At 56.0% G+C, this 14,793-nt stretch overlaps 1 protein-coding gene across 3 annotated transcripts in view; it reads right to left on the bottom strand.

The window, feature by feature from the left end:
- Nucleotides 1–4,027: 4,027 nt before the first annotated feature.
- Nucleotides 4,028–14,793, bottom strand: part of LOC142022053 (tyrosine-protein phosphatase non-receptor type substrate 1-like) — a 29,921-nt gene continuing 19,155 nt past the window's right edge. For all 3 annotated transcript variants that reach the window (XM_075011503.1, XM_075011504.1, XM_075011505.1), the window contains 4 exons: nucleotides 13,981–14,094; nucleotides 10,721–10,742; nucleotides 8,089–8,128; nucleotides 4,028–6,537 (listed from right to left, as the gene is read on the bottom strand). In XM_075011503.1, coding sequence (XP_074867604.1) covers nucleotides 6,280–6,537; nucleotides 8,089–8,128; nucleotides 10,721–10,742; nucleotides 13,981–14,094 — 434 coding nt within the window. In that variant the 3' untranslated portion in view covers nucleotides 4,028–6,279. The remainder of the gene's footprint in view (nucleotides 6,538–8,088; nucleotides 8,129–10,720; nucleotides 10,743–13,980; nucleotides 14,095–14,793) is intronic.

Below are 14,793 nucleotides of genomic sequence, written 5' to 3'. Positions count from 1 at the left end.
GGAGTGGTAGGGAACCCCCACTGTACGGGTTAGCCGTGAAAATGAGACCAGTGGCTGCCGGCTGGGGTGTATGTTGCACAGGGCAGAGAACGCTGCCCTCCTGGGAGAGAGCTGCTGTGAGCAGCTCAGGCTCCTGAGAAGGGCACCCGCCACAGGCCCCTCTTCTCAAGGGGGAAGCTGGATGGGGTGCCCCCGAGGTGGGGAAGGTGCCCTGCTTCTCTCCTTCCTAGGTGTGCTCTAGGCTGGAGCCGCGGTGCAAGCAGCTGCCAGGTAACTTAGCCTGTAGCCTCCCCTGGTGGCCTGGACATGAGCCTCGGTAGCTGCTTTGTGCTGGGCCAGGTAGGCTGATGTGTGTTTGGAAACCTATTACTGTGTAACAGGTGGACAACAGTGAGTGGGGCTAACTGAGCCCTCCCCACTGCCGAGCCATGGACTGTGCTCTCCAAGGGGGTGCTGCTCCTGCTGCTCCTGGCCTCTGCCTGTACAGCTGTTGCGACTGCAGCCTGATTCCCCACTGGGTGGAAGCACATGACAGGCTCCCCGCGTATGCGTCGGTGGGGGACAGCCCTGCGAGTAAAAACAGCAGCGTCTGCTGGCACCCTGTGCCCGGGGATGATGCGCTCTCCGCTAGCTGGTACGCGAGCTCCCCTTAATGGCCAGTGTGGGACGGAGAGAAATCATCCGCGGCTGCCCCACTGTCAAGAGCTGACCTGCTGGAGGGGCCTGAAGGGCGAGAGGGAAAGCCTGGCAGGAGCAGTTCAAGTCTAACAAACCTGGAATAAAGGGTGGCCTGTCAGCTCAGCGAATGGTGCTTCTTGGCAAAGCAAACAGGCAGCCTATGGTCTGGCCAGGCCCAATGGGAATGGGGGGGCATGCACAGGCGTGTGAACACCCCCCACTTCCCTGGGGGGTACCCCGCCTTCAGCAAAACCTGCCCTGCCCGTGGGACACCTCCAAACACTTCTGTTAGTCTATAAGGTGCCACAGGACCCTTCGTTGCTGCTCCAAACACTGTAACTTTACGTTGTTTTGCACGTTTTTCCTCTGCCAGCGACAATGCAGCGTGCTGGCCGGCATGGCCCTGCTGCGGCACTGCAGGGCGAGCGGCCGGGGTGGGCGTCTGTGGTCCTAAAACGAGGTTTTTAATGGGCACTAACTTCAGCCGCAGCTGGGGAAGGTGCGCTGTGCCCGTCGCTGCAGCAGTCCTACTTACTTTGTCAGGTGCCCTCGTCTCCTGCCTCTTCGTGGCCTCCTCGTGGCTCTGATGTGCGCCAGCGAGGGGCCAGCCGACTAGCACGCAGGCAGCCTGTTGAATAGCAGCGGGCCCCCTCTTCCACCCAAGCCTGTGGTGCCCCTCCGCAGCTGGCTGGCGTGGGCTCCGTGCTGCGAGGTGCTTCAGGCTCTCCTCGCCAGTTGCCGCTCGACCGGCTTAGTCTCTTTGCAAAGGCCAGGGGCTGGGGCCAGCTTGGCACACCCTGTGCTCAGCCGTGGGGAACGGGATGGGGTGGAGTGCTGTGATGGGCACCAGAAGGTGGCTTGGCTGGATTGCAGGGGGCAGGGAGCCACTTCTGCTCCAGGGACGAAATGGGAGGGGGGGTGTTGGTTGCAGGGGGGCTCAGCAGCTGCTTCACAGCTGTGGGATTGTGAACGCTGAACTGTGGGGCTCCTAGTGCCTCGCTGTCCACGGGGGCAGGGACTCGCCCTGGTCCTGTTTGGTCTGTGGGCTGAATGGTGCACCCCCAGCTGCTGGGTAAGCCCTGGCGAGGCCGTGCGTGTGCTGCCAGGAGGGAGCAGGGCTGTGGCACTGCTCAGACATGGGTTGTGATGTTAGGGACACGTGATTGCTGCCAGTAGAATGCATAGGGGCTGCCTTGCTTCCAGGCTCAGCCGGGTTTTCTGCCTGAAAGAGGCTTTGCAGGGGGTCCTGTTGGTACAGCACTGGGGATGGGTGGGGCGGAGGTCATCGGAGCAGGATCTGTCTCGTGAGCTTCTTGCTATTGACTTGTACCTCTCTCTGTATCCGACCAGGTCTGGCGGACCTCCAGCAACAAAGCTGGCATTTGATAATTCACATCTCCTGTGGCCAGACCACCCCCCCACCCAGGCCTCCCCTGCCCCACGCCCGCAGTGGGGTCCCCACAGAAAGGTGGAACAGCTGGTGGGAGGGTGAAGATGTAGCTGAAGTAAACCTGCAGCACATGGGTGAGCTGTAAGTAGGCAAGTGACGCTTTGGCAGGGTATAAATAATCTGTGACGCTTGGCAATCATCATGGATGGTCTGAAAACATCTGATGAAGTGAGTCTGTGCCCACGAAAGCTCATGCTCAAAACTCTTCTGTTTGTCTATAAGGTGCCACAGGACCCTTCGTTGCTGAAACCATCTTGGGCTTCATGGCAAGAATTATGGCTGCCTCCCTCCCACCCCCCCACCCCATCCTCACTCCCACCCCCAACACACAGCAGACACGAGTGGTTTCTTGGATCATTCTTGTGGCAGGCCTTTGTTTTTCCATTATTCCCACCAGGCTTTTTTCACTAGGACCATGGTCCCAACTCACCCAACCAGCCAACAATTACCACCTTCGACCTGTGCTCCTGAATCCCTGTGTTGGCTGCATGCAACAGCTTTCAGGAGGGGGTCTATGCAATACTCTCACCCTTGGGTTACCATATAAAAAAAAAGGCCACCCCTCAGAGGGAGTGGATCTGTATCAGTTGCTACCCATCCACAGTGTATCTGGGACACATCCTCTTTTTTGAAAGTTCAACTATGGTAATTCTAAGCACCCCTGCCCAGGCGATATGAGCCAGGATGGTCACCTACCCACTCATGGAAAGCTTCTGTCCAGTGCCTGCTTCTGGTTGTTTCTCTCCCATCTGTGGGGCAATGGGACCTGGGGCCATAGGTCACCTGCTTTTGCTGAATTGGCTTTAGCTGACTCTGGTTGAATTGCTGCACGAAGGCTGATGGGCCTAGCAGACACAGGGAAACATGCCACATCCAACTGGCCTATGTCACCAGGTTCCACCATTTCCTTCTTCTCCAGGTCAGTGCAACTTCCTGCCTAAATGCCCCCCAGAGAGGCTGTGTAGCTCCCGCACCCTCCCCACTTCATCTGCTCAGAGGCCTTGCCCAGCTTTTGATCTTCTGCTGCAAGGGATGGACCTGCTTCATCTCAAACTGGAGTGAGCTCCAGCTAAAAGTCATCCTGAGCACCTGTCATGGGGTTCAGCAATGTGTTACCCCTAGGGAGTCTTATCTTTTACAAGCAGCCTGAAAGTCCAAGCCACAGGCCGAGAGCAGTGGTTGCTGGAACTTACCTGAGATCCAGACGTGATGTAAGTTACAGAAAGCCAAACCCAGAAAGGAGGAACAAAGAGGTGGTTCACCAGGCTTGTTTTCAGCGTGGGTTTTAACAGCCTCCATTAGCATTATGGGATGCCCTGCTGTGGACTGAGCAGTCAGCAAAACCAAATGACCAGCAGGAAGCTTTTATGGGGGGCGGGGGTGGGAAGGGAATATGGACCTGGGTTTAGAGAAGTACAAGACTGACCCTGCCTTGCCAGGGCTGCTTGGTGGAGGTGTTGCTCATCAAAATCCCCCCAGCAGTTGTGCACACAAATGGGCTCATTTGTTTGAGTTGCACGGGCAGTTATGGTAACTGAGCACAACTGCTCTTGCACCTTTGAACGAAGGACTAGTTTAAAAAGTTAGTCCTCCCCTCAGAGCAGCTGGACAGGTTGCCCCTTACCTGCCTGCACAGGGGTGGAGAAGTGACCCTGACTAGCCCTTGGAGCAAAGAGGCTTCAGCTGTTCAAAGCAGCTGTGCTCAGCCCTGCAAACTCTTCTCCCAGACACCACCACATGGGCCCCCCCAGATGGGTGCTGGAAAAGGGCTGAGCACCAGACTCACTCGGCTTTGCCTCCCCCCATGTATCTAACCTGTGGCCATACCCTGCAGGGCACCTGGCCTTCCCCATGGCATGAGGCCCCTGAGCACTGGGGCCAGCACTGACACGCAGGCAAGACCTTTGAACCTTTTATTATAAAAAATAGCCTGCAAGCAAAACAGAAGGTGTTGCGCTCTGTACAAGTGGTCATCTTGCTGGTTTGGAAACATCCTGTTGAGATCTCCTGGCTTCTCCTCTGCAAGGCAGGATCAAACAGCTAGAAAACGAGCTGGTTTCCACTGTATCTTAGTGCTAGATTTTTATCTTCTGCCGCCCTTCTTCCAAGACATTGTACCAGGACTTCCCTGTAATGCTGCTGAGGAGGGCACCGAAAAGGCATTTGGCCAGCACAATAACTGGAAAAGGGGGGCATATCCAGGCCTGGTGTAATCCATGGAATGGAGTGCCAGCTGCCTGGCCCAGCTCTGTCTTTGGCCCGGGGAATCTTGAAAACCAAATCGCAGGGATAAGGTGGAACCAGAAGTTCTGCATTAGCTGCAACCTGATGCTCTGGACGGGCAGAAGACGGCCGCTTCGGAAGCGCCGCTGGTGGCTGCATTTCTGCTGTTCGTCTGGTCATCTCACTGCCTGGCAGTGGGGAAAGTGGAGCAATCAGTTTGCATCCCCCCCCCACCCCCCTGCACTGGTGGTGGTGGTGACCTGCTTACCAGAGCACCACCTGAGGGGCTGGGGATTACCCTGCAGACTCTGCCACTTGGTTCTCATCCTCGTGACAAACACAGAACTCTACCCACGAACGGCACAAGCACTGGCTTTTTACCTCTAAAGATGAACGGTGACATGGCGAACAGTCAACATGTGGTGGTGGTGGTGGTGTTCTCCTGGGGATGCCCCCCGCCCCTGCCCCATGCATCAAGGCTTCCCTCTCCCTTTGAGGGATGGAAATAGGGCACTGCCAGCCCCAGTGCTGTGGGATGCACTGGCTGCCAGGAAGTGCTGTTAGGCAGCCTTGCCCTGGGGCTAGCCTGGGCCAGCCTCTCCTCCGCCTGGCTGGCCGAAGCCACAGTTGGAAGCCCCTTTCACCCGGTCTTGGGAGGATCAGCTCTGCGGCTGGCAACAAGCAGCTGCTCTGCGTCAGGGTGAACCTGGGCACGGTGGGGCCGAGGAGCTCACGACTGGGGCAGCGTGTTGCACAAGCTGCGTTCCCCAGCCCAAGGAACACTCCCTTCGCTGAGCCGAGCACCACGTGAGGCTCCGTGTGCTTGCTCCCAGCCCTCAAGGGCACAAGTGGGCGACTGGCCTTAAGAGAGGGCCCCATGGAGGGGGTGATTGGGGTCGGGGATAGGGCATCTCAAGTGGAAAGTTATGAAATTATTTACACCACACTTAGTTTGGAAGGAAATCTGGGTTAAAATGAGCTGCCTCCTTCAGGCCAGGGTTGTGGGCGGGTGGAAGAGGGAAACACGAGAAGAAGAGGGTTGTCAGACTGCATCAGTGTCTTCTCTTTGCAGGGGGACTCCGACAGGCCAGCAAGCTATGTTGTCTTGAGATCAGGTGCCCACAGCTGGGTCCCTGTAAGCTGGGGCCAATTCAGGAGAGTGCAGTGCTTGTCCAGCTATTTAGCATGGTGCCTGCAGCTAGGTCTGGTTTCCTCTTGGTGGTGCACAGCTGCACATGCCTCAGTGCCCTTAAAAGTATTCCACACGTGGAGGGGAAAAACTGCACACGACTGGAAAAGGTAAGAGGAAACCTCGGTCCGGAACCTCCTGCCAGACAGCTGCGTTGCCTCCCGAAACAGCCTCTTCTCTGGCTGGGGGCTGATCTGAGGCAGCTCGGCTGGTTCTTCCGCACACAAATCCTAGTTAGTGGGCTGCAGAGAAACTCAGTGACTCACCACACTCTGGCAGCCCTCGGCTGGTTCGACTGAGGCGGGGATAGGCCACTGCGCCAGCAAAGTGCAGAAAAGTCCGTCCAGTTAGGACACAGGAAAGCAAACGTGGTGCATCGAGCCAGGGACCTGTCCAGGCTTGTGACAAATCACTGGGGAAGGAAGGACATAGCAGAGTAATGAGTCCAGAGATAAAGCCGTGCTGCGTGAGGGTCTCAGTTCAGCAGGGGCCTCTCGGGGCCGGCCGCGGAAGTTGGGTGTTAACGCCAGTGAAGACACAGTGCCCTGGGGCAGCCTTCGCACGCAGCGTGACGCGTACCAGATGCCAGAATGCAGCTGCCACAGTTCCAGTTGCACTTCCACTGTGGTCCTGTTGCCTCCAGTGAGGCCCAGCGGCGTGGGGGCTCGGACTGTATGTCCAGCCAGGGGCCTGTCAGACCCCCCCAACCCAGCTAGCCCCGGACGGCGTTTAGCCCCGCTCATTTCCTTTGGATTTGGACGCTGGCATACTCTGAGGTGACTTCCTCGGGCCGGGGCGCAGGTCTCTTGGGCGCCTTGCTGAGGTGGACCATGTCCAGGTCGGCATAGGTGAGATTGTCATTGGAGGCTGCCGGCTTGGCAGGCTGGATGGAGGCGTACTCGGAGGGGGGGCTCATCTCCACCAGCCGGCGCACGCTCTGCCGCTGCTGCTTGTCGAAGTTCAGGTCTGCGTAGGTCAAGTTATTGGGATCCGAATCCTGCGGGGGCAGAAGAAAACATGGAGTCAGGAGGGAGCTGGTTCACCCACAGCCGGCATCACAGGGAGATTGGGTATGGAGCCATTCACCCTGACCTGCTGACGGCGGGTGGGGGATGGGGGTCACTGCCTTGGGGCCTGGTGATTCAACAGGGCCTTTAAATTGCAGCTATAGCCCTGGGGGCGTGCTCTAGGCAGTGCTGAAGGGCTCCTAGCTTCCAGCCCCACCTCGTCCCACCCTGCCCAGGGGCCCACCAATTCTATTGCCCCCTGCAGTCATGTTTATCCATAGTTAAGAGCCTGGTCTAGTGGGTATAGAAGCAGATTGCATAAAACATGTAGATTTTTCCTCCAGCTCTGCTGCTGCCTGACCCTGGGCAAGTCACTTAATAGCCCTGTGCCTCAGTTTTCCCATCTATAAACTGGGAACACTACCACTTCATTAATGACAGCGGTGCTCTGAGGTCCTTGGATGGACTGGGCTAGTATGATGTGGTAGAATCAAACGTCCCAGCACCTGAGACCCAAGTCTGCTGATGAATGGGTTATGCTGGATCCTAAGATAGGGTCTCCATTCCAAAACTGTCCTGAAACTATTAGTGTCAAACCGCCAAGTTGGTTCGGTAGAGAGCAGAGACGGACGTGGCCCTGGACCCTGCATTCCCCACCTGGGCCAGACTAAGGGGTGCTGGTGGGACGGGTGGGGTCAATCTGGCCTGAAGCAGCGCGCGCTGTATCTGTCACTGGATAATGTGCCTCAAGAACTGTCAGTCAGGCTCCCGGGTGTACTTGCTAGCATTTCAAAGAGGCATGGAGGAGCAGGCTAGTCCACAGGGCCTGAAACTAACCAAGTTCCACGGCTGCTGCCTTCAGGCCTCTCTAGGCATCTGAAATGCACCATCGCCATCTGCTGCAAGAATCCTCCCTTAAGTCTGCTGGCAAATGAGGCTCAGAAGGAAGAACCAGCTGGCAGGACTGAGCCAGAGCCTGCAATCTATTGCACCCTGTAAATCAGGAGACTCTGCACTGGAGTCCATGGAATTACTCCAGACTTGCCGCATGGAAGCGAGATTATGGTCTGGGCTGTTATGTCCTGAATGGATGAAGTCTATGCAGTGTCAGGCCAGCTGTGCGTGTGTGTACGTGAGCCTGTGCAGGGGAACGAGTTGGGTGGGGTGCGGGGGGCAGCTCAGTTTTGATGGGTAAATTACTCATAGTTGCATCACAGAATACAAAACAACTCTAGAAATAGCTTCCCTGGCTCATTGTGCAGCTGGCGTTGGTCACAATAGAGCCAAATGCCTTCTGTGGGGCGGGAGGCAGGGGACCAGGAGAAAAGAAATTCAGTGTGATGGATGCAGCTTCCCTGGGCAGCTTAGAGAGTGTGCTTGGCCTGAACTGTCTTTCTCCCCAGCCACAGAGGCAGGCTAGCACAGCTGAGACGCTGACCACTTAAGCTGCCCTGGTTTTAGCCAGGCACTCGGTGCTTCCAAGGTATGAGCAGTTGCTCTCACTTCCCTGGTTTCCCGAAAGAAGCTAGTTAATTACACACCTGGGCTGCTGCGCTGGGACTCTTCTCGGGCTCGTGTAGCCTACGGAAAAATCAAAAGAACCAAGTCAAAGGCTGGCTACGTTTTCATGCGCTGGCACGGCCGGGTGGTGGCGTTTGGCAGAGGAGAGTCTCAGGGGAGCCAGATGAGGACTGACTCCTGCTTGATTAACAACGAGAAGTCCAGTGGCACTTCATAGACGAACATATTTTGGAGCATAAGCTTTCATGGGCAAAGACCCACTTCATCAGATGCAACAGATGCATCTCTTTTGAGAAGTAATATCGATATTGGGCCATTTCCACCTTGCTGAATAGACATTGTCAGCTCTGGCCCTCCCTCTTACTGGGACCCCACTCTTTAAATACCCCTCTGAAACAACCCTCCCACTCATGCAGGGTCTTTGCCCACGAAAGCTTATGCTCCAAAATATCTGTTAGTCTATATGGTGCCACAGGACTTCTTGTTTTTGAAGACACAGACTAACTCAGCTCCCCCCGATGATGGTTGATTGCGGGACAGAAGGGTGTATCACTGGACACCCATGTCTGATAATGGTGAATTAACCACACTATGCAGAGTTTATCCTTTCTCAAAGCCCAGACTTAAGTAGCCAGCTTGAGGCTGAAGACTTGGATTCCCCCAGGCTGCCTGTGTGTGGCATGAACAATCAAGAACCAAGTGGCTGGCCTATAATTGTGTTAAGGAAAGAGGGTGCATGCTCAGCCAGGGACCGCCGCTCAGCAAGGCTCTGGGAGAACCATCTGCAGCAGTGTTGTCCGGCTTGCTCATACCGGTGTTTGCGGAGTGAGCGACTCTACCGATCTGTGTCTAGCAGGAATTCTCATTCACAGTTGTACTGGGTCACTCATTAGCTATTCTTGACCTTACTGGGGCAGAGATGTTCGACCTCTCCATATCAGTAGAGCTAGAGACCAGCGTTTCCTCTTTTTTCTTCCACCCAGGTGTGGAATAAAGTTTTATGTGCACAGAGGCATGTGCGAATGTGCACCACCAGTAGAAACAAAACCTGGCTAGGGGCGCTCTGCTAATTAGCTGGGCGGCATTTGAATTTCACCTGGACAGCTGCCCAAGTGCGCAGCTCCCAGGGAACACTGCTAGAGACCAATCTCTCCATATCTTGGGCTCTCCTCGTCCAGCCACTAACTGAGCAACATGTCAACCACCGGGTACAGGCAAAGAGCTTTCAAAGTGCAGCACAGACTGTCCCAAACCACCTCCGCCTGCCCATCACACAGGAATTAAAGTTACAGACTTGGAACCCAGCTAACACTTGACCCCTAGTCATGGCTGGTGGAACTATGACTGTACAGCGAGTCCCCGACTTACACTGTTAATCTGTTCCGAAGGTCGCTGTTGTATGTTGAAAACTGCGTAAGTTGTGGAGGGCTTGGGGGATGGGTTGGGGCCCTGGGAAGGGGCAGGGGGGTTAAGCCAGGGGTGGGAGGTGCAGCAGAGAGCCAGGGCATGCAGGGGATTGGAACCAGGCAGTAGGGGGTTGAGCCTGTCCAGGGGGTTGGAGTCAGGGCTGCAGGAGTGGTGGGGATGGGAGTTGCAGTTGGAGCCCTGGACGCACGTGCAGGGAGCCCTGCGTGCAGGTTAAAGCCGGAGCCCAGTGTGCTGGGGAGTGTGAGCTGGGGCCGCGAGAGGGTGGGGCAGGGGTTGAACCGGGATGGAAGGGGTTAGCTGGGGTGGGTAGAGCATCATGCCCCTGCAGTGGCTAAAAGCTGGAGCCCCTGTGTGCACTGGTGGCTGACAGCCCAGTGCATGCTGGGGGGAGGGGTGAGCTGGGGATGCGGGGAAGAGCTGGGCAGAGGAGGGATTGAACAGGGGAACTGGGGCGGGGGTGGGTTGTGCTGGCAGTGGCTGACAGCCAGAGCCCCACGCGTGGGGGAGTGAGCTGGGGTTGAGCTGGGAGGCAGGGGTTGACCTGGGGGCACACTGGGGCAATGTGATTGAGTGGGGGGCGTGGAGCCCTGAGCAGTGTGCTGGGGGCTGGGAGCCGGGGCGGGGGGGTGAGCCAAGCAGGGGGGTTGTATGGGGGTGCACCAGGGTGGGGCGCTTGAGCAGCAGTGTGGTTTGGGGTTGGGTTTGGGTCTGCAGAGGCTGAGTCCAGGTGGGGGGGGTTGGAGCTGGGTCCATGGGGGTTGGAGGGGAGCCCCAGGCATGCGGCTGGAGCCCTCGCTGGGGGAGGTGAGCTGGGGCATGTGGGGGGAGAGTTGGGGGGCTGAGCCGGCAAGGGGTTCAACGGGTGAACTGGTGCAGCTGTCAAGCAGCACCACTCTGGGAAGCAGGGGGAAGGGGGTTTTGGCCCACCTGGCTGACCACAGGGGCAGGCAGCCAGGTGGGCTAAAAGCCTTTGCCCTACCTTCCTCGGGTGGTACCTAGCGCTGCTCAGGGAAGGCAGGGGAAGGGGTCTTAGCCTGCCTAGCTGCCTGCAGCGTACTCTGAATTTGTGTCTGCTGAGACCTTACTGTATCCAGGTATGTACGGCTCCACTTAACTCGGACCTGTGTCAGTTGCGGACTTACAGCATTAACTCCCATAGCTTTAAATAAATTCCCTCACCAGTTACCCAACAGTTCAAGGAAGAAGGTGGAGATCTGTCCTTACCTTGCAGAAGGGGAGCTTTTCCCTGTAAGAAAGAGACACACCACTTAGAAAAGGTTTCTGTAATAGCCCCTCCCTCCCACATGCATCATTTCATCCAAGTTGCTGTTTTTTTAGCTCATTTGCATACAATTTACTTTTGCAGAAGCTGCTAGAGTAGGTTTTCTGGAAACCCTGTAACGGCGCCTTCCTGAAACCTCTGCTGGACTCAGAGCAAAGCCTCCGTCCTTTCACTGGGGGACAGGATCTTTGGGAATGCAGCCTATGTCTTCTATGTTTTAGGAGCCTCTTGTGCAAGACGGAAAATACATCAAGTACAACTTTGTGGGCAGCTGGAGGTTTTTAGAATGGGCCCTGTTTAATTTTATAAAGACAGCGGCAGTGAAGGGGAAACAAGCCAGAAGGCTACAATGTTATCAGAGTTTGAAGAAGGCCATATTGCTTCTAATTCTAAAAAAAAACCCCCAACTTATCAGATCCGCGTGATGAGTTTCGCCCCTGGTAATTCACCTCCCTCCTGCTTATTTTTGTCATGTTCGGTTTTGGGGATGAAGCTTTCGATGCCTTTGTGACGTTACTAAGTTTTAAGATGAACGGGCAAAACATGGTTGTAACCATTCTCTTAGGTTTGCACCAAATCATACACCAAGTGAGGTGTCTAATGAAAGCCAGTAGTTTGCTGAATCTGTTTATACTGCTCATATGTCTGTATCTTTTTTTATACGTGGAGTTATAAGTATTGGCTCTGTATTTGTATTTGAAATTTTAGTTTCCGGGAGACCACAACAGAAGGCCTGGCAGATTGTTGTGAAAGTGTTCCTGGTCAAGTCAAGCAGTACTTGAGACAAGGGCCCTTATCAGACTCCAATCACCCTCTGAGGAACCCGGCTGTAAGGTATAACCCCGTAGAAAAACAATGGCAGATCACCTGTCCGAGTCCTTCTTAGGCAATCTGGCCATGTGACAGGCCCCATCTCATAGGTGCTTCTAGACAGGGAGGAACGGGATTTCCTCCACATGGGTATAAACAGGGCCATGAGAGTTCCTCCATCTTTGTCTTCAAGCCAGCTCATCACTTCAGGAGCATCTTTGCTATGAACCGAGCCCAGAAGGACTGACGACCCATCCCAACCTAGGATGTATTCCAAAGTCTTTTAAGATAGCAGTCTGCTCCACCTCTGCTGCTAGCCTGCATCAAGAACTTTGTGATGGATGTATGCGATGGGCTTGCTTTAACAATTTTACTCTCAACCTATTGTTTCTTTGTGTTAATAAACCTTTAGACTTCAGATGCTAAAGGATGGGAAACAGTGTGCTCGTTGGGTGAGATCGGAAGTATACGTTGGCCTGGGAATGTGGCTGGTCCTTGGGGACTGGAAGAACCTGTTTGGATTTGGTGAGATGGGTTTTCATTACTTCTCATCTGTGTACAGCAGGGTACTGGTTGTGGCACAAGGAAAACTGGCATGTCTGAATGAGGTCTTTAGCGAGTGCCCCACTACTGCAAGGAAAGGGTTAACGCAGGCTGGAAGGAGCCTGTACTGCTTCAACAGCCAATGAGTAAAGGGCTCCTGGGGGGAGCCAATCAGACAGTAGCTTGCTGGAGCAGCCTTGCATATAAGGAGCTACTCCAGGAGCGCTAAGGCCATTGGGTCCTGGCCAGAGAAGGGACAAGGCAAACTCCCAGAAGGAGCTGCCACCTTAGATAGGGCAGGGTAAGGGCAGCCTGGGGAAGGTTGCAGCCTGGCTCCTGCTGGACTGCGGGCCCAAATGTAAAGACCCAGAAGGTGCACAGGGCTGCAGGGGCTGGTGGCCAGAGCAGGGACTAGGCAGCTGAGGCCTGATTGGGAGTGATTAGGCTGCGGATGCCGAACGTGAATGACGAGGTTGCTGGGCCTGGCCGAGGAGGAGACCAAGCCGCGAAGGGCTACCAAGAGGGGGGAGCTGCTCGGGGTAGGACCCCGTGGGAGAAGGAGGCCACGTGGAACTGATTCCTCCCCCGCCCCCAGTACTAGGGAGGATGGGGGACCCTACGAGGGGGCCCTAAAGAAGGAAAAGAGACACCCCAGAAGCGGGCAAGGGACTAGGAGAGCAGGCCCAGATGGAGGGCAGACTCCTGGTCGGGATGCCGTGATCCAGACGCCAAGGCAGGTCCAGAGCTGATGGAGCGGTGGGGGGCAACCAGAAGGAGCAACAGGCAGGAGGCGCCGTGACGGTGAGTTCTCGCCGGGACACAGGCTGGAGACTGCGGGCAGGAGTGGTCTGTCCCACGTGAGGACTGGGCAAACTGTGCCAGCGAGGGGCAGACCCAGCACAGAGGGCCGTGTATGGACTCTGGCCACTAGGCCACGCTGCCCTGAGGAGGGGGCGTTATACTGATTGAAAGACGGGCTATTATGGGAGGGCCTGGGTGGCTCAGCTCGCCGAGGAGCAGAAGTGACGGGTCTGGCTGCTGTGGGGGTGGGCGCCCAGGCCCACCTGGCGGCCGGGCACCAAGGGTGAGAGGCTGGTGGGCACAGGGACCACTTGAAGAGGCCAGGCCCCTGCTGGGAGGGAGCATGGAGGCCCCACGCAGGAACTGGGAAGAGCGGGAGAGCACCGCTTGTGAGGGTAGCGGGGGGACCCAAAGGTGGGAGTCTGGGCATCTGAGGAGGGAGGCCCTAAGGGAACCAGCCAGGGCCCAGCTAGCCCTGAGGGGACGGCAGGCCATGGCAGGGGGAGGGCACAGGAGGTGCTTCCAGAGCCACATGTGAGGAGGTATTAACCGCCAGAGACACAATGGGGGTGTGCCAGGAACATGGGCCCAGGCGGAGACTGCCCTGGCGGGGGGGAGGGGGTGAAGCCTGAGGCGCTGGCTGAGAGAGCGCCAGGGGCAGAGAAGCCCCAGCACTTACAGGGGACCAACTTGGGAGCGGGGTGAGCCTTGGTGGGGACCCAAGCCGAGACAGAAAGCCCCACAAGAGTGGAGAGGGCCACTGGGGAGATCCAGACCCTCGTGGAGGGAGCAGGATGCCCGAAAGGCTGGTGAGCCTGACACTCTATGGGCCCAGCTGAGGAGAAACCTGGGGTGCTAGAAACAGAGCCCCCCCAGGGGAACCACTCAAGGGGGGGCTGTAGTTGGCCGAGTGCCAGGCGAAGTCTAATCCCTTCAGTTCCTCCCCTCCGGAGGTGGTGTATTCCAGCGACGGAGGGCAGCTTTTCCAAGCACCGGCCGTTGTACGGGAAGGGCGGGATCAGCACCCCGGCACGCAGTCCGTTTTTACCTTTGCGCTGTCGTATTCTCACGAGGTAGACGACAGCAATCACCAGCACAACCAGCACAGCGCAAACCACTGCAACTGCGATGTAGATCGTTCGTTCGTCGTGCGAGAGAGCCCCTGTAACGAGCGAGAAATTCGGGGATTGTACGAGGCCAGTGTCAGAACAGCCAAACAGTAAAGAAACTCCTCAAACTGAGTTAAATGGAGAACTTCTGGGCTGATAAGTAACAGCTCTGACCCCTGCTTTCACCTAAGGGAGTTACCAGCTTAGGCCATGGAAATTCAGCCTCTCTTCAGCCTCTGAGAATTTCAATCCAAGTTCAGATCCAACATTTGGTACAAATGGGAACTTTCCCCAGAGTCTGGTTGGCTACACCTCGGATTCCTGCTCCTACCAGTGGCAGACAGGAGAGCCTGTGAATTCTGCGTAGCTTGAAAGCGTGTCCGTTTCACCAACGGCAGTTGGTCCAGTAAGAGATTCCCTCCCACACCTTGTCTCTCTCTGGCCTAGTCTGTGGCGTGTAGGGGAGGATCTGGAATCTAGCTGGCTAGGGGCTCAGAGGTGGGTGGTTATAGTTACTGCACCTGGCTAAAGTTTGTCTGGCAAGCAGTAAAGTCAGAGAGTTGTGCAGTTGGGTTTTTATTCTAAAACAACTTGTGAACTCTGCAAATACTTTCAGCTGAAAAAGCCAGAAACTGGCTTGGGCATTTCCACATCAATATGGGACTTCTGGCTAGACTTCTGGCTAGGTAAGACAGAAATACCCAAAACAAAGCATTTCAATGGGGGACAAAATAAGCAGTTTTGAGTTCTTG

Source organism: Carettochelys insculpta, chromosome 17 (genome assembly GCF_033958435.1).
Source record: "Carettochelys insculpta isolate YL-2023 chromosome 17, ASM3395843v1, whole genome shotgun sequence".
NCBI classification, from domain to species: domain Eukaryota; kingdom Metazoa; phylum Chordata; order Testudines; family Carettochelyidae; genus Carettochelys; species Carettochelys insculpta.
Note: the sequence above shows the minus strand (reverse complement) of the source record. Positions and strands in the feature narration are given on the sequence as shown.